Raw genomic sequence first — 23,252 nt, 5'->3', positions numbered from 1 at the left:
CTGGAAGACAGAAAGGGAGGGAGTGAAGGGAGGAGCTGTAATTTTCTACCGACACAAAGAGCTTTCAAACCTTCAGTAGGAGAAAATTCAGTGAGCTTCAGTTAGTGTGCAAAATATTTATAATGTGAAGCCAGATTTCCAAATTACAACCAAAACAAGTGTAGAAAGTGCAATCAGAAAGTTTTGACTGATATGGGTTTGAATAACTGCTTCTAATATATACAGTTCCTATTTTTAGATTGAAGCAGCCAGTATTCATATTCATATTCAGATTTTTCCCCCTAAATTTCATTCTTTATGCCGGATGGAAAACACTCAGACCATCATGTGACAGTAAAACTCTCCATTAAAAGCTACGCTATAATTAAACTGAACTGGTAGTTATCAACTCTTTCATGTAAATAGAAGTTATGGTGTCATACAGCTGTTGCTCACTATTAATCATTTAGTCTATAAAAAGACAAGAAGAAGAAGAAGAACGTGACCATTCCTGATTATTTTCCGATGGAGACTTTAGTTGTTTTCTGTGGTTTTTGCAGTAAACTAGTGTTCTGTATTATGAGCAGTGGGAGTTGGGAAATAATGTGATAAGAGAAATGTCGGCCAAACAAAAGTAGATGCAACATTTAAGCCTTTATTTGTACAAAAATGAACAGCAGCAGATGTCTCCTGGTAGAAGAAACTGACTCACACTATATGTTGACTGTGTGCAGAAACCAGGAACAAAGAAAAGAGAAAAACAAACCAATGGTAATATTATTTATTATTATTTTATTATGTTTGTGATCTGTTGGCGATAATCCCTTGTAATAGGTGCCATTAATAATATGGCTCATTTCTATGACTATTTTAAAAGAAACTACCTCTTCAGCTGGTCAGTTTAGTGATGCGTCATACTCGTCTGTGCCAAGTTTCGTTACAAAAATTTATTACTTCATTTTACTTAAAGTGTTACCATTACTTTTATCAGTATTGTTCAGCCGTTGTCTGCTGCTAAACTGTCTGGGAACATTTTGCCATGAAACATGTCCTAATCTGCGTGACAGACGTACTGTATGTTGAGGAAAATTTTATTATGACAAAGACGAGAGTTAAGGCGCTTCATTTATGTCAGCGTTGAAGTGTCACACACTCACATTACAAAGAGCAACAATGAGACTGAGACAGAAAGTGTGGCAAGATATGGTTCAAACTGACATTTTAGATGAAAACAGTTTCCTATTTCAGGGTAAATCCTGTTTTCATTTGCTCACGTCACAACAGCCTGAAAAGTGAAGACAGATGAAAGGTGAACATAACACACGTGAGACACCACAGGCAGGCGTTTCTTTAAACTCATAAGAGACGACTAAGGACAAGACTCGGAGCCTACAGAGCTAAAATAAAAGAGAACTGAAATGAAAGAGCAAACCTGATTCGAGGCGGCGGATTCAGCGAAAGGAACATTGGTGACTGGGGTCGAGGCCGACGAAACAGTGGAGGTGGTGGCACCGTGCATCATGGGAACTTTTATTCAGGCGAGTCAGACGAAAGACAGAGGACGAGGATGTGGGCGGGGAGGAGGAGGAGGGGGGGAACAGGAATGATATGGTTACCATGGCAAAATGTGTAGGTTCAAAAGTCATGGCACAGGTCAAGTGATATTGCCAGGATGAATTTGAACAAGTACCGAGACACATGCAAATGAAATAAGAGATAAAGAAAAATACATATTTAATCAGCCAAACCAGTTAGAAAATAAATAAAAGGAAATGCATCGTTCACCAACACATGGTAGTTAACCAAACAAGGCAATACACAGTCATACAATCTGATCAGACCGGAGTATCTGATAATTGTATTCGGATGGACGAGGCATGTGTATGAAGAGAGCAAATGATCAATAAAACAACTTATTTTCATTATCGATCAATCTATTATTTTTATGATTAATCGATTGTTTCTCCTAAAAATGTCAGAAAATAATGAAAAATTTAAATTTCCCAGACCCCAAAGTCTTCAAATAACTTGTTTTGTCCAACTGACAGTAAAAATGATATTCAATCATATAAAAGTGAGAAAAGCAGCTTGAATCAGCAAATGTTTGGCTTTTTTTTCTGTCGATCGACTAATGTTTCAGCTCTACAAGGAAGAACAAAAAACTATAACATGACACTAGTTCATCTTTCTCCTACGTTTATGTTTTCAAATAATCGAGCACGATGAGCAAAATGATTAAGTTGAATCCTATTGGTTAAAATCTGCAGATAAAAATAACTTATTTTCACCGATAGTTTGTGATTGTGTCTGATTTAGTGACTGTTTCAAAAGCTAAACTTTACATTCAACACATAAATGTCATTTAAACAAAGACAACACGGACACATTAATTACAGTATAAAAGTTTTGTATAACTTTATGCTCCTGTGATTTGCATCATATCTTTCGTTGCTATCCAAAACAGGTTTTTTGTTTAATTTTGGGACAAATTAAAGAGGCAATTTTACACATTAAAATCAGCTCACAAGTAACTCAACCTGTGAAAAAAGAGAGAGAAGATAACCGTGATGACGTCATCAGGGTTATTTCAGGTTGAAGGCTGAAAACGTAGAACAGAAAGTTTGAGTAACAAACTGGAGGATGTGCAGGATGTGTACATTTATCAGACAGGGAGGGTTTAATGAAAATACGCTTATATTGCTTAAGTTAAATATGAGAAATGCAGGATCCATACCAGGAATTAAAATCAGGATGTGTCAGTCTCAGCCTCTTTGACCGTTCTTATTTTAATATAGAAATGTGACGAGAAAGCTAGTCGAGAGTGCAATGTGATAACACTTGTCAGTCTGCTGGCACTTAGATTAATATTAATAATATCAATAATATTAATAATACGACTCAACTGGAAGCAGGCAACAGCCCCTACTCATGAGAACTGGATGAGAGAAGTGATGACGCATTTAGATTTAGAGAAAATAACATTTTCATTACAAAGACAGGAGGGTAAGTTCTCCATAACAGTCGCCTTTTATAAATGACTTCAACCAGACCAGAAACTGAAATATTAAATAAAACACCACCATCTTCACTACTAGTTACCCACTTACTCTTTACATCAGCTCCACTTGATTATAGAAACAGAATACAGACAGACCCTCTATAGATACACTAATGTGTTTATTGACAGATGTTATAGACATTCACCTTTTTAAAAAAATCATTGTTTTATTTTTCTGTTTGTTGGTGAGACTCAAAATCTCTTCTGTGTATTTTATATTTGTATTATATAACATATACTGTTTTATTACAAATACAAAATACTTTTTATGGTTTCTTTCTAAGTTTTAATTGTTAAAAGCACAATAAAAACAGTGTTAAAAAAAAAAAAGAAGATACGTGACTGAATGAAATCAGAGTCCAGATTGTTGGACAACAATCACAACAACTGCAAATATTTTCTCTTCTCACAAACAGCAAAACAAATCCTGGAAAATTATTTAGTCGTAACTTAGAACAGCAGGAGTGAATCCTACATGAAACGTTTTTCCTTTTTCTGCTACCTACGTTTTTTTTGCTTATACTGTATAATATTACCATCATAATATCAGCATGCAGAAGTGGTGAATGGGGTATGAATGAAGAACACAAGGACAAGTCAGGGCATGCATAAAAAGAGGTGGTCTCATGCGCACACACACACAAACACACACACACACGCACACACACACAGACGATGATACCTCCTCAGAAGCCTTTTACGATCTGACCATCTTAAGCATACCTGACACTATATCTTTCTCTGTGTGTTTGTGTAAAGGCATAACTGTAGCTTTCTGAATCTGAAGTCATAGTTAATAATATTTCAGTAGTAAATAATAGAATTTCTGAACAATATTATCAGAGATAAAAGGTCTGTATAGTACTAAATCTACTAAACTGACATCTACAAAAATAACAAAATGAGTGAATTGTTTGCTCAACAGTATCTGCACTAACAACCACCACGTTTTCTACAATGAAAATACAATTTATTTGGATATTTTTACAATCAATTTTGTGAATATTTACATTGCACAACTTTAATAAAACTGGGAAATGCTGCTCTACACTTCTGTGCTCAGTCGGTCCCTCTATAGCTTAGTTTTGGGGTGTTTGTAGGGGGCTTGTACAGGTGGAGTCTGGGAGGAGAGAGCCTACAGGGAGTCCCCTCACCACGGAGTCCAGGCACTGACAGGAAGCAGCTGGGGTTTTGCCTACTACTGCTCCACTCCCGCTTTTCCCAGCGGCCCTCCGCTGCCAGCGGGGCCGAGGGTTTTCTAAGCTCTACAAGAGACAGGAGGGAGGCTTACAGCACGAGCACCGACTGCCGGCCCTCGTCCTTCTTCCCTAAGCTGGCTGCACCCATGAACACACACCAGGCGTGTTCGCACACACTTCACATGAATCAATGAATTGCCCGAACGAAGCATGAGTCATTTAACAAATTGGAAATCAGTGTGATTGCCTTCGTAATGTCAAGAAAGCAAACAGGCAGAGATGACACACAGATATGTTGCAACAAAAAAGACAAAAAGCCTGAGAGCTCCAAAATTAACATCTATCATGTCCTTCAGCAGCTGACACAATAATCTCAGGTGTATTTTCCTTAAGACCCATTAATTCTTTAGCAAATATGAAGTGATTATATTTTTCTTAAATTTCTGTTTGTCTGAGTTTAACCTAATTACCTGCAAATTTAATTCACTTTACATAACTGATGATCCATTTTCGAAACAAACCATATTCCTTTATATTTATTTCCAAACCTGCAGAAAGGAAATGAATCTAAAAAAAATAAACAAACAGTATAGTACTGTTTTTAAAATCATCCTGGGGAGGTAACACATCACAGTGAACATTTAGCCACCTTCATTTTTTTGCCACAGTAACATTATTGTCCGTATAATGTTTGTTGAAGGTCCGGCTCACCCACACAGGTGTTTCCACTCTGATTAGTCCTCAGGTTGAAGTTACATGAGGTCACCAAACACAATGAACTAATAAGAATTATAAAGGTGTAATTTTAGCTTTGTTACATTAGAAAAGCACAGGTGTAAACAATTAAATTAATGATGGCTGAATTAAATTTAGCTGCTTCAGTTTCAGTGTCCTGGTATTCTGCATGCTGGCTCACTGTCACACTTTCATGGCTTAACCGTCAATGATATAAATAACACCTGTGCTTTTCTGACAAGTCAAAATGTCTGCTGTGAAAAAGGTTTATAGCGTGTGGAGGGTTGCAGCATTAACTGCAGGCTCTTGTGTGGCTTTCAGTTTAACAACAACAGTCCACAAGTTGTACATTTTACAGGTTTTTATCAAAAACTTTATTATCATTTTCCTCTATTGTTGCTCTGTCACTCACCCCTAATCTACTGCTTGTGTTGTTTCACCATACAGTCATACAACAAGGATATAAACATTCAATATTTTGTGAACGTCAATCCCACCCCTCTCTCCAACTGGCCGGACACTGGAGATTGAACTGACTGAGTCGATTTGTTTATTAAGCAAATACATCTTGACCCTTTCCTGTTTGAGATGAAATGTGGTTTGACCGCACCTTAAGAATGAATCTAATTAGGCAAAATACGTGAAAACATCTGTGTTGGTGAACCATGCTGTTAAAGAGTCCTCTGACATCCAAGGTGTGAGAAAAGACAAAACCTTTTTCATGAAAGTCTACCACATCTTCATGATCAAAAACATCCATATTTGCTTACTATCTAGATTTCTAGAATACACATTTTGAGCCTCTAATTTTCAAATGTTGACAGTCAGACGTGCCTTAAATGCATAAGGTCGAGTTTTTTAAACACTTCTTCTTTGACAAAAAAAGAAGCTTTGACTGAGATATATTATCTGTCCTACGTAAGACAAGTTTGTCATGTTGTACTGGTATGAACTAAAACCAGTGGCTGCCTAGATGGTAGAAAAATGCATTGATGTTGTAAAAAGTGTCAGTACTGAAACCACCAGCATGATCCTTCCAGTTGTCTTTCATCAAGGTCATTCCATACTAACCCATCCACAAAGTATACTGCGTACTACCACGTGTAGTTACTATTTCCTGCTTTGACACAGCTGACCTACCAAAGCCTCCTGAGGGCACCACGAACAGAACAGATCCTGCTACATTATGCAAAAAAACAGGTGGGGAAAACAAATACGAGCACGGGAGCAAACGAGGACAGTGAGAGGAAAACAAATGGGAAAAGAGAAAACAGATAGATGGAAAACATGAACGGGGAGTTGTGGCAAAGAATGAGGTGTTATTGTAAACAACAGGTCGAGACAAGTCAAGAGGTTCGGGTTAGTGCAGGAGGCGACATCGAGCCTGTCACAGTCAGTGCACCAAAAATAAGTTGCTGATAAGGATAAGAGCACAAAAGCAAAATGCTTTCCAAGCCCTGATCAGTATTAGTACAGTGCAGTAATAACTGTGTATAATAAATGTGCAAGAGGATATGTAGTCTACCTTTAACACAGAACAGGTCCAGTATGTGGGTGTTTTGGATTTAGACCTCTACAGTATGTCTAATTTAAGCCTATCAATAATTCATGTCTGGCAGCCTTCAGGCCTTTCACGCACCACTGTTGCTTTACAGTTTCCAAGAACTGAAACATGTTCAGTTCACTGTTGATACCTTGTGTCCCCTGTGTCGTCATGTCAAATGTCTATTAAAATACATTTTCACACATTTTTACATTAAAACCTTGACGTCCATTTAATTTTTTTATTCTATTTTCTATGTATCTAGAAGGTCTTTTTATGTCACTGGCACATCTTTGCACAAAAAAATCATCTAAGGCTGCAGCTAACAATTATTTTCATCATTGATGAAGCTGTTTCTTAAGCTGTATATTATTAAATTAAGTAATTATTTAGTCTATGAAGAAAATAGTGTAAATTCTTATCATAATTTCCCAGAGTCTCCTGTGACACATTTTTATCTGACCATCAGTCCAAAACCCACAAAGACACTATTTAGAGATATATGAAAAAGAGAAAATCAGTAAATCCTCACATTTGAGAGGCTGCAAGAACCAGCAAATATTTGACGTTTTTGCTTGATAAATTTGTTGAATGAATTGTCAGTCTAAAAAATGTTGGCAGTTAATTGTTGCCAGTCAACTAATCTATTGATGACTAATGACTAGCTTCAGCACTAATTGTCACTAAGTGTCATCCAGACACTTTAAGCCAAACTGTCCTACTTCAAACCTCAATTTAAAAGATAAAATCAGGTCCCTCCTGATGTTAAGTAGGAAGCCAGATTTCTATTTAATGCAGAAACACATTTGTTTAATACAGCGGAGACTACGAGGGCTTGTACTGGCTGTCTCCTTTGATCTGTCTCACTTTCTTTTGTTTTCCCGGCAACGTTCATTTAATTTAATAACGAAAACAAAGATTGATTAGCAGGACATCACACATCTCCAGGCTAATCATAGATTGGCTAAAAGAACCTGCAATGCAACTACGCACCATCATTCCTACATACCGATCTACCCATCGCTTCATGTTCATTGTCTGTTTTTTATTTGCACTGATTACTGTAACATGTGTTCTCTAACGTTGTTTATGGCTTCAACAACTGTCATCACATGTCGAGCAGCAATGAACCAAATGCAGGCAACACAACAGACAGTGGAAGAAAGAAGCGTGACATGTGAGGAGGGGAAAAGGCGAGGCGTTACTCTGTAGAAGCTTTGCACAGACACAGCATGCAAACTGTTATTATACACCTGTAACTCCTTCTTTCCTACTATATTACCTTGTTGTCTAACATAAAATCCCTTGTGTTTGTCTGCCCAGAGCACTGGTGAATCAAGTACCAGGGGCTCACGCTCCATGATCTGTAATTTGGCCGCTGCGTGTATGTATGAGGTTAACAGAAGATGGACTGTATCTCATTGTTGCGGATGTGTGCAGAGACTCACCAGTGGGGATAAAGGCTGGTTGTTGGAGCTGCATGTTAGCCAGGGCTTGCTGGTAGTGGAACATGCTGGGGTTAAAGACAGTGGCAGCAGCTCCGTTGCTCTTCTCTAAGATCGGCCTCTTTGGTAGCGACTGCATGGCCGCTGGTGGCAGACCCTGGCCAGCAGAGGAAGGAAAAGCAAGAAAGATGTAGACATTAGGCTCCGGCGCTGGCAGAGTCAGGCTATTAACTTGTCTTCACAGTATATTAACACTCTACTGGAAACAAAAAACTGCATTATTTAGTGTCATCTCTGAGTAAATATATAGTCGCACTGTACTGTAAGTGCCCTTTAGACTCAACATCCATTTAATCTGGATGTTTCTTTTTACCACCACAAGAGGACACTGCAGTATCTAAGATTAGCTGAAGTGATGTAGGCCAGCCCCAGAGGTCAGACCAAGAGCAAAATGGGATTGCTATGATTTCATTCTCTAATGGGGCCGGTGCTGAAACATCAAACTGCAGTGGAAGATAACCAAGAGAACTTTTTACTCACTATAGACAAGTATAAATGCAACATATTATAGAGAAAAAAGTACCACATTGCAGGGTTTTGCTTACAAAATTGATTCCTTTTTCAAAATTAAAATACCATGAACATTGTTTCTTATTCTTTTCATTTTACTATTTTGTATCATTTTTATCAACTGTTTCTCAACATCAGCACTGCAGATCGACCTGATTATGTTACAGCTGCTCACAATGCTAACTTTAGCTCTTATAGCTTACTTCACTGAGAGTACGGGCTCACACACGTGCACAGCAGCAGACATTCATGGAAAAAAAAAAAAAAAAAATCCCCGGGCTGCGTTATCAAATTTCAACCCGGTTGGGGGATACCATGATACCCTGATCCTTTATTGCATCAGTAAACAATATCCAAGTGGAGAACAAGAAAATCTTCTCCTGTTTCAGTGACAGTGCTTCGCTGAACAGATATGATGAATGTTGATTTGTAACTTTTAAGAAGGTGAGCATCGGTTTACACCTGTTCTTTTTTCTGTTGTCTTGTTCAGCATATAATAGAAAGACAGCTGATGAGATTTCAAATCTTTGACCACTGTTTATTTTTGGTAAAAACAACAAAAAGAGTGCTCAGTGTTTGCCACTGTCACTGTGTTGAGGAGGACTCACCAGGGCTGCGGACGCAGTGTTTTGACTGGCTTGATGCTGCGCAGCCTTGATCCTGGCCTGCAGGTGAGCGGGGGGATGGAAGTACTTGCACTTATCTCGGCTGCAGCGGCCCTTGATGTAGTCCATGCAGACAATCACCGAGTTCTCGCTGCAGTCCACCATGCCAGCCTCCAGGGGGTGAGCGTAGCGGCAGTCGCTCTCACCCCGCGTGCAGTTACCGCGCTGGAATTCTCGACAAACCTGGCAGGACAAGCGGGACCGCTGATCAGCATTTACCTTTCATCATACTTTGGCCAAACATAGAAACACAACAACTGTACACACATACCTCCAGCTTGTCTGTGCGCACATGTTTTTGTGCGGAGGTGCCGTTGCCCATGGCTGCTAGGCCGGTGGGACTCCCGGGGACCAACAGGGGAGTACTGGGCAGCAGCTCAGGCATCAAGCCCATGCCTGGGCCCATGTGGCTCAGATATGGACTGAAAGCCATACTGGGACTCGTTGCCAGGGAGGGCGTCACTGGGAATGTTGTCTGAGGGAGGGAGAGAACGGCAGAGATGAGAAAGACAAACAGCACGTTATGGCAAAGCTTTCCCTAAACTTAGGAGAACGTTTGGTGGCAACATAACCAGTATTGTTCCGTTTTTACAGCAACAAAAAGCAACGAGAGTGACAGACAGGAAAGAAGGAGAGAGAGATGCAACAAAGGTCACTGGTTGGAATAGAAACAGGGACGTTACAGTAACTATTTGGCTACCGAGGTGCTCCCATCATTAGTATTTTAGCAGGTAAATAACGTTTCTTCAAAGACGCTGCAGTGATTGATTGAAACATTGTCGTTTTAGTTTGGGCTACTCACTATGGGCTGCAGCTGTGCTCCAGGCAGCATGAACTGCATCTGTTGAGCCAACATGGCGGCTGCGGCCTTCTGCTGGATCAGATTGTTCCTCCCGTTAATCTCCAGCTGGGTTTTCAGGTGTGGAGGTGGGTGCAGGTATTTACAGTTCTCACGTGTGCAGCGCCCCTGAAGAGGAGAGAGGATGGAGGACAGATTAGAGCGAGAGCAGACATGGTGACACTGACACATTACAGCGACTCTGGATTTAAGGGAGATGAAGTCCCGTAATAGGGAGATGAGAATAATGTGATTGAGATGCTAAATCAATCAAAGACCACATGACTCCATCACCAAAAATAAAAAAGCTCACATAATCGCAGCACTTGATCCAACATTAGCAGAGGATTCAATCATATAATCAAGTACAATTTGTTATAATAAACATCAACAATCAAGTGTGTTTTTAAAGCAGAACTACATCTTGTAAATTCTGGTGAAATAAAGTACTAATGAAGTCCCAGAAGAGCTTGATGCTGGATAATTCATGCAAGCACTTTCTAAAAATGCTCATCATTAAAAAGTACTCTATGCTGGAAATGCCAACAATCTGAGCAAAACAGCCATGTAGAAATTTAAGAGGCACTCGTTTAAAGTTGTTTGTTGTTAGTACAACAATGCAACTGTACACAGGAATTACACATTTTAATAATTCATTTGTAACTCACTTGGCAACAAAACTGTACATTTTTATCTTTTCTTTTTATACAAATAGCACGTTATTTTTAAAGCAATGTGAAATGACAGGTGGAGTATTTGAGCCAGCTTTGAATTTTTCCACAGTGGCACAGCAGAAGTCAAACAAACTGACAAGAGATAAAGCTGGAGGGTGAAAACATGTGCTTGACTCTCACCGTTCTGTAAGACAGATTCTGTATCTCTACCTGGTGTTTATCAGTCTAATAAATAAGCTACTTTCCAGAGAGAGAAAAAACAAATATTTCAGAACTCATATGAGGTTCGATGGGATAAAGTAAACCTACTTTATTTATAACAATAAGATGTTTTATTGAAAGAGATACACTGATATGTTAACATACCATCAGCGTCGGCCGCAAACAGCAGGTTACCAAATTAATAAAAGTATCAGGATTTTTTTTTAAACATTTAATTACAATTGGCTGAGAAGATGAACTATTTTTTCACCTGGATTAGCAGTAAAACGTTAGTGTTAGTGTTTACATACCAGTATATAAAGTATAGGTGGGAAACTAATCTCTTATTATTGATTCCTGGAGGTATTTTTTATGGCTCGCCACCTCCAGGAGGTCAGAAAACCACACACCAGAAGAAGAAATGTCCTGCTAAAGGATACATAAGCAAGAGGAGTGTTTGCTGACACAGGGTTTGCCAGTACGCCGGTCAACTGAAGGACAGTTTTCATTAACAAAACACACACATACACACACACACACACACAAACACACACACACACATACACACACACACACACACACACACACACACACACACAGGGGTATCTCAGTTTTCTGACGGAACAATGTGCTCCAACAACTACAATTTGGTATAAAATATGTCAGCCTTAACGTGACTTTGTTAAACATGCTAATCTAATGAACACAAAGCACCTTTCATGACTATTTATCAACAAATGTGGCATGAGACGTGTTGGCTGAACAGCCAGTATTCTGCTGTTGGCCTTGTGTGCATAGTCAAAGCTTTTGTATTTGTCCTGCATGCAAAGCTTCATTCAACACATGCAGGTTCAAACAACAGCAGCAGTCAGCTTATATGACCCGAGTATTATACTTATTTAATCAAAGTATGAGCCTTTTGCAATAAATGTGAATGAAACTGCAAGAAATGGCAACAGAACACATTTGCAGAGTTCACACAGCTCAGTATTATTTTGGATTATGAATTAAACTGATTACTGGAAAGAAGTTGAACCATGTTTAAGGCTGACTGAAAGAACTTGTTGTTCTTTATCTGATCATCTGATGAGCCGATACCTTTCTGACTTTCCGTAAAAATATCTGTATCTGTACTTAACCCTGTAATCAATGCAATATTTTACATCCAAAATGAAGCTATGCATCCAAAACAATGACTTGGTGATTATTCTGCATCAGCAGCCTTTGCCAAATATTATTTTGAGCAGAAAAAAATTCTTAACGCTCCTTTTTACTTGTCACTTTTGGCTTCCTGACAAACAGTAAATCAAATTTTAGCCATTTATCTAAAAGCAATTCATTTTTCTCAAGAACGTCCTTTAAAGCAGTGTCCTTCCTCCCTGCTAGAGTCTGTGGGGAAGGTGAAGATGGTGCTGCAGGAACACTGCAGGTCAACACACACTCAGGGGAGAAACTGCAGTCTCCATTAAACCCCTGGGCAGACAGCAGCTGTCTGCTCCTGCAGATGAGCTGTTAACCCTGTAAACTACCTCCACTAAGCATCAGCCACATGCTCTGTCATCAAGCCACACCCACACAAACCAGCTCTCATTAGGTGCCCGTGAGCATGCCGCACAATTGACAAAGCACTAAAGCAACGGAAAATAAAAAAGAGTCAGATAACAAACTGACGTCATGGTGCAGAGACTCTGACGGTGATAGATGATGTCGCACTGAGATGAGGACACATAAAAAAGGGGCTTAGCAGCAGCAGGAGCACTATATAGGACAGAAGGAAACTGCAGTGCCTCCGATCGTATACCGCCATCCAGGAAGGGATTCACACGACCTCACACACCAGACAAAAAGCGGACAGAGTGTAGTGTGTAGCAGCCTGAAAAATGGTCAGGATGGTACACAGGCTTTACACAAACACTCTCGCCTACACTGGAGATGCGAGCAAGCTTTGCGTCAGCAGGCTGTGTGTTTAGGGATGAGTCTGTAATGAGGAGTGAGTCCCATGAGCCCAGCAAACCTGCTCAAACTCAGAGGAAAAGAAAAGTGCCTATTAATGAGCCTAATGATCTTTTTTATGCACAGTGTGCTCCAAAAAACAAACGCCAGACCAAATGACTGTCTGAATTTTGAGTTATGGTAGATATAACATATACATCACCTCTATTTTTAAAGCTTTAAAATCTGGGTTAGAGAAGGAGGCCAATGAAAAGTGTTGTTGAGGAGAGTATTGGGTCAGGAATCTCCTTTTGGTAGCCATAGCAACACACTACGCAACACAGAGAAAGTCCCTCTTAGTGCAGTTGTGTGTTGTTGATGCATTCAGAGAGGAGAGAGACGGGATATCAACCTGTCTGCTCAGACAATAATACGATCACCAAACTGTTAACTACATTTTTTGAGCTGTAATAATGATGGTTTTCTTCAGCTGAAGCATCGCTGAGCTCAGGTTTGGGCTTGTTCTCATATGTGACAATGATGTCATCCAAACAAGACGCTGCTGTTAAATCTACTGTATGTTGGGCAGGTGTGACGGCCACACTAATCATTTGAGATGACAGCAGCACTCCGGTTAACAAGGTAAAAAGAACTAGGCAGTGAGCTCCCCTCCTCCTCCTCCTCCCTCTAGTAGGTTAAGACCGACCAGACAGAGCTAATGGAGGAGCAACAGGGAATGACAGCGGTCGGCTCGGACCGGGTTGGAGATGCCAGATATGGGAGGGACGGTGAGGAGGGAGGCCATTAGCAGATAAATCCATAAAATTAACAAAGAAGGGAGGGGCGGGCGGAGAGCAGGAAGAAGGAGTGGTGCTGTAGAACGGCTCTGTCGGGGACAGAGCGTGGTGCTTCTTTGTTTTTTCTAGTCAGTCAACCAAAAACAACTGTTGTCAGCTGAGTATAATCCAGAACAACAATGAGGATAAAAACACTGCTGTAAAGAGGTGGCTGTTGACATACTGTGGGAGCACTAAAGCCCTGCTGTGGCTCCTGATGAAGAAAACCACTTTGACCTTCAGCTGTCACCAACTTCAGTTCTTTCTCAAACTAACAACGTGACCCCGGGGCTTCAAACAGCCGAATGTGGCCTTTAATGCATGTTCACTGCCTTTGGTACAAAGCAGCTCGCCTCTTCCTCCCATCAATGCAACCAGTACAGAGCCAGGCTGTTGCTCTGTGCTAAAAACAGCCGTGCCACTCAGGAAGATCAAACTATCCAATGGGTACGCACTCCTGTGCTGTTGCTAGGCCCCCCTCTCTCTTTCTCTCCCTCTCCATCTCCCTCCTGCTCTGGAGGACATAACACAGAAAAATGGCTGAATAATAAATTCTAACTCAATAAACGAGGAGACAGCAGCTGCACTCAGACAGAAAGCCCCTTGTCTGGGTCTCACTTTTTCGCTGCAGGAAAGCTGGTCGAGCAAAACGTCTCGCAAACATGCATGCGGCCAGACGCGTACACACACACACACACACACACACACACGCCAAACACAGCGACAGTCTATTCTCAATTTTAGCACAATCGTCCATTGATAGTCGGAGCCCTTTTAAAATACTGTAAAGCATCATCACTTCTCAGATTGTTAGTTTTTCTGCTGCCTGTGAGTAGTGCTAGTGTTGTGGTTCTGTGGAAAGAGGATGAGAGTCAAGAGAGCAGCTGCAGTGGCGTTGAGGCGGCAGCACGACCGACTAGCCCACATCAGCGGTGGAGGGACGGACTGTCAGCAAAGTGGCTTTATGAGAAATTACGCCTGAGTGGAGAAAATAAATATCCTTAAAACCAGAAGACACTGGCGTCAATATATGATATCTATTTCTGCTCAGGCATCAACGTGTCACGTTACCAGATTGAAATTAGGGCTGGGCAACATGACGATACACATAATGAGACAATAGAAATTTGTCATAGATATTTCTATATCATTTATACAGTGGTAACTATCTCTTTATAATCACGGGCTGTATTAGGTCATTATAGCAACGTTAGAAATAAATTAGCAAGACTGATTTATGACAACATAAAATTTACAAGCTTTTTGCGTCAACGTATTAAAGTACCTTGATTGGGCGTCACGGTGGCGTCTTCCCCCTTTCTCTCTACTCACATTTCCTGTCTGCTTCTCGAATGTTTACTGTCTAATTAAGATGCCAAAAAAATAACCTTGATTCGTCCAGTATTTAATTCACCGTATAAGCTAAAAACATTCACATCTGGATATTTTATCTATTTTCTATTTTACTGTTATGTTCTAAGTTTTATAATTTTCTAAGTTTTAATAATAATAACAATAATAATTTGTTTTATTTATAGAGCGCTTTTCAAGATACTCAAAGCTTTACACACTGTATATCATGATAAACAGTATATACTGCTATGATGAAATAAATTGACCTATAACATGATACAAAATTTGATCCATAACGCCCAGCCCTAATTGCAATGCATCACTTCCGACTGCATGACGACGATCAAAAAAATTTCAGCTCACGTGTTTCGGAAATCACTCTGAGAGGGACCTGGTTTTAAATTTGTTTTGTATTTATAATATGGAAAACAAAATTGTAAATCATATTATGCAATATTAGAATTCTACACCACATTTACAGTGACATAAAATAATGATAATAAGGACTTGTCTGTATCATCCGATGCTAGAAGGATGTAAAGATAAATTTAGAAGATTTCTATCAATAGCTCTGTGAAATGTAAACAGAGGTAAATAGGGTGGACCAGCTGACAAAGTTGGTATCTGTGTGTGTTTATGTGTCGGTGTATGTCTCTACGAGCTGGCACCACTTTTACTTCAGTGATTGTACAGTATTATGTAGCATCAGCTGACCTGACACAGACCACAGGGCATGTGTCACAACAAACAAGAGATGTATGCCAAGGACTGATGATGAGTGACATGTCTGTGGCGTTGTTACCTTGAGTGAGTCAAAGCAGGCGATGACTCGGCCATTCTCCACATGGCAGCTCCGGGAGGGGTGGGCGAACTTGCACTCGGCGTCAGGCCGCGAGCAGGTGCCTCTCTGAAACTCACGACACACTTCCAGGGTCAGCCATTTGGTGTCCCGTCCCATGGTCATGCTGACAGCCATCACAGACAAACACTGAGCAGCGGTGGGGGGGCAGACGTACAGAAAACTGTCTGATGAGGGTGACTAATAGTGACGCAAGGGGAAAAAATCCCCAGTAAAACAGAGAAGGAAATAGAAGTAAAAATATTTTCAAATGTTTCTTCAGCACAAACAGGCAGCTAGTCCTTTTGGTTGGGGGTATTTTAGGGGATGTTTATTAGTTCTTCCTGGGAAAAGTGGCAGCTGAAGTTTCTCTAGGGTGAGATAGATTGGGTTGATTGTAAGCAGAGGCCAGCTCTGTCTCGAAAAAAAAGAAAAAGGAGAAAAAACAGACACTACTCTGAGGACATTGCTCCTGGCATGCTTGGATATGTCGCTGAGACAGACACTGTTCAAGGAGAGGGAGGCACGAGACAACTCTGTCTATAGCCCTCTGCCCTGCCTCCGAGTGCCTGCGCCTTCACCTGGCCACCGGATCAACTGACACCCACCGTAAGTCACTGTTACATTCACGTCAACATGGCCAAGGCTGTGGCAGTCGCTGTAGTACTAGTTATCTTTTGACTGCTTGACAAACTAAAAGGAAAGAAAAAAAAGCAGAACCTTATAAGGATGGCGTCCTTGTACTGATGAGACGAGGCGGCGGCTCAGCTCAGGGTATGCGGGGACTGCAGCTCAGCAGCATGGGATGGATGACTCTGTGGCTGTCAGGATAAAATATAGCCTCCATTCAGGGCCAAACACACACTGGGCTCCGTCCTGCTCTCATCCAGGAGAAGACAGCAGCGCAGCAGCTAAACAGCAGCAGACGACCCCCTCACAGTAGGCACTTTGGAGTTCCACTTCTTCCTCTTACTTCAGCCTCTTTCTCATCTCTCCTTCCCTTATTCTTCTGTTGTCATCCTCCTCCTCACTGACCTCTCTTCAGCATGTCCTTGCTTGTTGCCAAACCCCTGCTGTAGACCGTAAAAGCAGAAAAACAAACATCAATTTAAAACCTTAACAAAATGGCAGCCTGTTGAAGAGAGAAGAAGAGGTTTAAAAATGCAGCGTTAATGTAAAGCTATAACCTTGTGTGGAGCTTGTTTCAAGGCTAAACGGAGGGTGATGAGGACCACGAGGCAGGAGGGAGGAAGGGAACAAGCCAAAGAGAATAGAGCGAGGACAAACAAATAAGGGAGCAGAGCATACGGGAGGGAGTGAGGCAGCAATGAACAGGAAAGGGCAAGCTATGTCTTGATTAAGTGATACAACAGAGAGAGAGAGAGAGGGAGGGAGAGAGAGAGAGAGAGAGGGGATGGAGCGAGATTGCAGGCAGGACAGAGACGTCACTTCAACTCCCCTGAGCTCTACGGAGCAGAAAGTAATTGACTGACTTGACATGAATCATACTGCAATATAGTGTGAGAAGCAGTGTCCTTGAAAAGGCACATGCTGGCACGTGTGTTCGTCACCAGTAATTCGCGACTACGGCAGAGAGTTATTAATGTGGAAAGAAGAAGAAAAAAGGAGAGACAAGGCAGAAAGAGAAGGGGTAGTTCTTCACAACTGCAGCTGCTGTGCTCAATGCCAGGCTGCAGCCAATTGGACAGACTTTTGCAGGCAGGCAGAGCATGTCACCGGCCAATGACAGAGCAGTTTCCACAGCGGCTCCTCCCTCCACAGAGCCCGTCCTTGTTCCTCCCAGGCTTTTTTCACTGGCACAGCACAGTCATGGCTGAGCCACATGCTGATTTTTCAAACTGTACAAGAACTCTGAAGTGACTCCAAAGAGCTTTGTCTTCTTACAGATGTGCAGGAGCAAGTTGTGCCTTATTCAGACGGTGGAGTCTCCTGTAGTGTGATGCAAGGAGAATGCGTGCAGCCTGCTGCTGTGTGGCTCAGTGTGAGAGGGAGTAGGGTGACGTGTCTGGACACTAACTGAATACAGATAACAATCAGTGAGGTGGCCCAATAAAGATACACACAGAGGAGAAACTACAATTTAGCTTCCGAGGGGAAGGCAAAGTCCAAACTGCATTTTGGACATGGGAAATTTTTAAGAAAAAGGAGGGCTAGTCTGTATAAAACATGAGGAGGTTGTACATTAATGCACAATGAAGTGAAGTGAATAAATAATAGGCTAGATGCAGGAGAGAAGGAGTACAAAAAAATAGGAGGAGGAGAGGGGGTTGGAGCAGATATTATCAGTCCCTGTGTCTGATGGCAGCAGACACAGACGGAGGAAGCGGCGGGGGGGAGAGTGTGAGGCAACGAGAGTGTGTGTGTGTGTGTGTGTGTGTGTGTGTGAGAGAGCATGCAGATAGACAACCCAGAAGGAGAACACTGCAGTGGAGTGGGAGAAGGAGGGATAGGGGGAGGTGGGAACCGAATTGATACACCCACCTTCAAACACAAGAACAAAGACACATCCCAGCCAAAAAAAAAAGGCAGGAATGAGAGATGAGCAGGTACAGCAATTGCTTTGCTTATTATGCTTGTCTGTGCCTCTTCCTCCTCCTCCTCCTCCTCCTCCTCTTCCTCCTCTCAGCCTACCTGCAGATCGATAGAAACTTTTCTCAGGGGGACAAAACAAGCACTCCTCCTGCAGCTTTGCCTGTCCTGCATTCAGGTCCACATCAGAGTCAAGCGCCCTTGCTTACGCATGCCCTGACGACGCAGCTCAGCAATATGCAACCCGCATCATCAAAACGCTCCTCAGCCAACGCTCCTCACTCGCCTCTCCTCTCCTCACTCTCGCCACACCAGACACCAAATGGCGCACAGTTGCCATTACAACTGTTCTTGGAAAGCGACGTGGCAGATACTGGCTCTCCTACAAAGCCCTTTCAGTTTATACCGCGCCCTGTACATTTGAATATACACAGCAATGACCTTTCACTTGCTAAAATACTACGCTGCGATGACTCTGCTTTCCAGGCGTTTCACCCTTCTGAAAATTTCACCAAGTTGTTTAACCAAGCCTTTCCTTGTCACCTTTGCCTCTGGCGTCTATCAGGGCCTTTACGGATACTGGAAGACAATGGGGGCTGTTAAAAATAGAGAAATCACGCCATGCCCACATGGGGTTTGTGTTTGTTTCAGTGTGTTGATAGAACAGACAGAACGACACGTGAGCTCTATTAGCGAGCTTGTAGATCTGACATTTCAGACAACACAGGAGGGAAGTTTTATGAATGGGTTACACAAAAGTGGGTGTAACCACTTTATATCTGAATACAGAAAATGAAAGAACTCGGAAAGAAAAGAGGAACAAAACTTGCACTTAGGTTAAACTATTACATAAAAAAGCAGTCAACCTACCAGGAGTTTTGATTGACTCTGCTGTGTAAGTACACGGTGGGACTAATCTGTGCATTAGTCAATGAATAATTCAGCAGCAGCGGTAGGCCAATATCACCACCTGCACTGCCATCTTTACAAAAGACGTAGAATTTCACTTTACATCCAAGATATGCACCTCGAGTCACTGAGCATTAACGATAAAAAACATACAGATGACTTGCATTTAATGGATGTTTTACATCCTCATCTGCTGTCTTTTTTTAGGAGACGCTACTCCTTAGAAACGGAGACCCTTCAGTTCTGAATGAAACATCAACTGCCAAGCTGCAATATTGCACAACACTACCTACCACAGCAGAAGATAAACACATGAAGAGACCAAATGACACATGAAAATAACAAACAGACAAGGATCAGATAATTAAGAGGCAAATGACGTGATAGGATACAAGTGAGGAAAAAGAATGGAAAGTTCAGCTTGAAGTACTGTTACAGCTAAATATTGATCAAAAGTGCTGTTCGAGAGACAGAGGCTTGATGCTACATGCTTGAGGCTGCATTATTGTGCAGTCACAGCCCACACACACACCACAGCGATCCTGGTGCTGTGCTTCACAACGCTGATGAATGGGATAAAGCTTCTAACGATTAAAAATAGTGAAAAAAGTGACCATCATTATGTCTTCAAATAGCTTGCTTTATCTGTCCAGTCATCCAAAAGCAATAGATATCGTGTCTAATATCATATATGACAAAGACAAACAGCTAATCCTCACATTTAGGAAGCTGGCAGCAGAAAATTATGAGAGAAACACTTAACTGATAATGAAAATAGTTGCCAATTAACTTAGTTGACGTAATTAATTGACGAATTGTTTCAGCTCTGATACACGGATCCGCTCAGACGTTCCACCACAACTCTCGACTGTGTTTCCTCCTTTGCTTATATAGAAAGTGTACATTTTGTCCAGAAACAATCTTGGCCTACTGAACTTGTTTGACCTTTACGCTGCAGCATAAACAGTCATTTGCAAGGATGCAGCACGGTGAATAAATATAGAGTGCCCCACTTATAACATTCATTATGCTGCTGCCTGTCCTCCAGGTGTCTGCAGTAAGAAGAGGGGCTCCAGCAGTCAGTAGGTGGGGGTCAACGTGTAGGTGGAACAGGATGTAGGAGGTGGAGGGAGGGTGGGTGGGGGGAATATAAGGAGGACAGATGGGGGTTGGCTGCTGTTGACTCCAGCGCACTGCGTCCCTCATCAAACACAGTGCACCAAAGGGCTACCGACAGTGTAACCTTCACCGGAGCTCTGACGTCTGCATTGTGGCAGGTGTGTAGCCTGGGTGCCACCTCGACAGACAGCCCTGCGCCTTATCTGCTGACATTAATAGATAGCCTTATACCAATAAAACTGTAACATGTCAGCCTCGCATTCAGCAAAAGGCAGGGTGACACATCAAAGCTAAAACAATTGACAATAGTCAGTTCCTTTATACAGGAACGACATTTATACAGGAACAACATATGGGTACCTGACTGCTGTTTCAAGACAGATTATTTCTCCTCTTAGATAGTTTCCCTTCCTTTTCATTTTTGCACAGTCATTGTGTAAGCAGGGAAATATTATAAGAGTCCTGAAACTTGAATTTCTCGCCAGTGGTTGATGGCAATTTTAATGTTTTAAAAATTTTGTTGCACTTATTGTGAATTGCTGCAGATAAAGCGGATTGGGTGAGTGGAAAAGTCAATAGTTATAGGCTAATACAGCTGGTTGACAGAGAGAACAAAATAATGATAAAAGAAGAAAAAGGTTGAAGAAAAAGAGTTCAAGCTGAACTTCAAGCACTCAAACGAGACGATATGTTAATGTGTAGAAATCTAGCTTGCAAGCAAGAACGTTGGGTAAATAATACGTATACGGGAAAGTAATGTTTTATAGGCTAATACAGCAGAGAGAACGAGAGAACAAAAGGATCATGCAACTACTGAGTTCAGCATTTCATGTACTGGGGAAAGCCAGCGAGGGATTTTGTGTTACTTTTTGGTTTCATATAAGAATCTCTGGAGTTTTCTGTGGGAATTTTATTTTTAATGTGGAGTTTCCCCCCATTCCCCAAAAGCCTGGTAAATTCCTTTTTTTGTAGTCACAGGTAGTTATATAACAAACACTTGAAGCTCTGAAAACACACAACGCTGTTCTCCATCTAAAAACGTTCTGCGTTCTCCAGTCCGCCAAACAGACAACTCTGTTTGAGAACAGTGACAAGGACGAGAGCAAAAAACAGGATAACATCAATGACCAGGTGATTGATTAAAAAGCACAAGGTGGAAGATCCATAAATCACAATGAGAGTGAAAGCCAGCAGCCTGGAGGGAGGGCGCAAAGTAATTAGGTTAAGTATCAGTAATCCTTTCAGCTCATTAAAGCACCACAGCTCTCATTCAATCAAACATACACCAAACCTATCCCATCATACAGGACGATATAGCTGACACACAGCACGAATACTTTGTACAATTCAGCTTAACTTGGCTGCTGAACTTTTTAACTCGGACAAGAACAAAGAGTAGGGCCTTGCAGCTTTCATTTTACTTCACCATAACACTTGAGCTTGGAGTTTCACATCCCTGTACTAAGATCTTGAAAGTAGATGTTATAGCTAAGCTAATTACATACTGCCTGCATGACATTTTTGATTTATTATTGCTGCTACATTATTGTTGGATGGTTTTATCTGCACCGCAAAAGATGCATCATCCCAAGCGGGCAGTTAATGTGTATCTAAATGAGAGAAATGAAAACAGGTTATGTGGGAAATGTGGTGTATGCCTGTATGTGTGCGTGTGTGTGTGCGTGTTGGTCGGTTTACCACTGTTTATATTAAGAACAGCAAAACTAGCTAGACTGGTGCAGAGTCCACAGCCTGGAGGGAGCGTGAACTTGTCATGACTGGCTGTATCGTTAAGTGAGCCAAGACGATGGCAATCCATCCATTAGAGATGCATATATGTAGGCAAGTAGTGACAACACAGTGTGCCATGGTGGCTGGAGTGTCTGACCCTTGGGGGTGGGGGGGGGACAAGGACAAGACTCCCTGCGCTGACTGAAAGCAAAGGAGGCTGGGTGAAAAATCCCCTCATAGACCAGGATGCAACCTGCAGGTGTGTTCTTCACCTCTGCCAGCTATAATGGATATAAAGTCAACATTACAGTGAACAGAGTACATCAGAAAGTGATTTCACATTGATTTTTTTTTAGCTCTCAGCTTTGTGGCATGACAGCTGAAACCAATATAAAACACCTAAAGATAGCAAGTAAAAATTCTACATATTGCATTCAACCTAATCCCACCTTAGACAATGCACTACAATGTGACAGCAGCTTGCAACCTTATTTGTGTGCATATGCAGCACAGCGGTCATCTGTCAACAGACCTGCCCAAAAGCAGGTTAAAATGTAAATGTTATTACTGTCGTGCAGCACGACGTGTAACACAGCAATTACGCCCCGTATTTAACAATAACAAAGGCTGCTTTTGAGCCTCCACGCAACAGGCAGGAAGGCAGAAAACACTGCTGCAACCAGGAATAAATAAAAACTCACACCTAATGTTAGCTTGAATGGGTCAGGTAGCATTAATATTGCTGCAAAGTCAACTGCGCCAGACGTGGTCATGTTCTTACCTGTTTATAGTCCAAATCGGATTCAGATTCAGATGTCTTCCCCTAAATTAACGTCGGTTAAAATGTGTATTTGGTGGTTATTTCCCCACAAAGACTCGTTATTTATCTGTTAAACACTCAGCATTGCCTTACAGTAAAAGAGGAATTAAAAAAAAACGCGCTATCTCTAGCTAGAAATAATAATACCGCGGGGTGAAAGAAAGAAGCGAGAGGTCTGGGCTGGCAGCTGAAATGTTAGCTGCGACTACATTTGCTCGAGAGTGAGCACACAGCAGAATGATTTGGGAGAAGAAGGA

At 41.5% G+C, this 23,252-nt stretch overlaps 1 protein-coding gene across 8 annotated transcripts in view; it reads right to left on the bottom strand.

Moving 5' to 3' along the window:
• mbnl3 (muscleblind-like splicing regulator 3) overlaps positions 1-23,252 on the bottom strand; it is a 31,419-nt gene that overhangs the window by 7,420 nt on the left and 747 nt on the right. Inside the window, exons 1-9 of one of the 8 annotated variants that reach the window (XM_044363315.1) lie at positions 22,957-23,239; positions 15,831-16,939; positions 9,997-10,161; positions 9,466-9,669; positions 9,138-9,377; positions 7,963-8,116; positions 4,192-4,302; positions 1,412-1,506; positions 7-1,264 (exon numbers count right to left, since the gene is read on the bottom strand). In XM_044363315.1, coding sequence (XP_044219250.1) covers positions 1,250-1,264; positions 1,412-1,506; positions 4,192-4,302; positions 7,963-8,116; positions 9,138-9,377; positions 9,466-9,669; positions 9,997-10,161; positions 15,831-16,004 — 1,158 coding nt within the window. In that variant the 5' untranslated portion in view covers positions 16,005-16,939; positions 22,957-23,239 and the 3' untranslated portion in view covers positions 7-1,249. Of the gene's footprint in view, positions 1-6; positions 1,265-1,411; positions 1,507-3,310; positions 4,303-7,962; positions 8,117-9,137; positions 9,378-9,465; positions 9,670-9,996; positions 10,162-15,830; positions 16,940-17,053; positions 17,295-22,956; positions 23,241-23,252 lie in introns of those variants that run through there. The other 7 variants (XM_044363312.1, XM_044363310.1, XM_044363313.1 and 4 more) reach the window with 7 other exon arrangements.

The sequence above is a fragment of the Thunnus albacares genome, chromosome 10, assembly GCF_914725855.1.
Source record: "Thunnus albacares chromosome 10, fThuAlb1.1, whole genome shotgun sequence".
Lineage (NCBI taxonomy): Eukaryota > Metazoa > Chordata > Actinopteri > Scombriformes > Scombridae > Thunnus > Thunnus albacares.
This window is presented reverse-complemented; position numbering and strand designations above follow the sequence as displayed.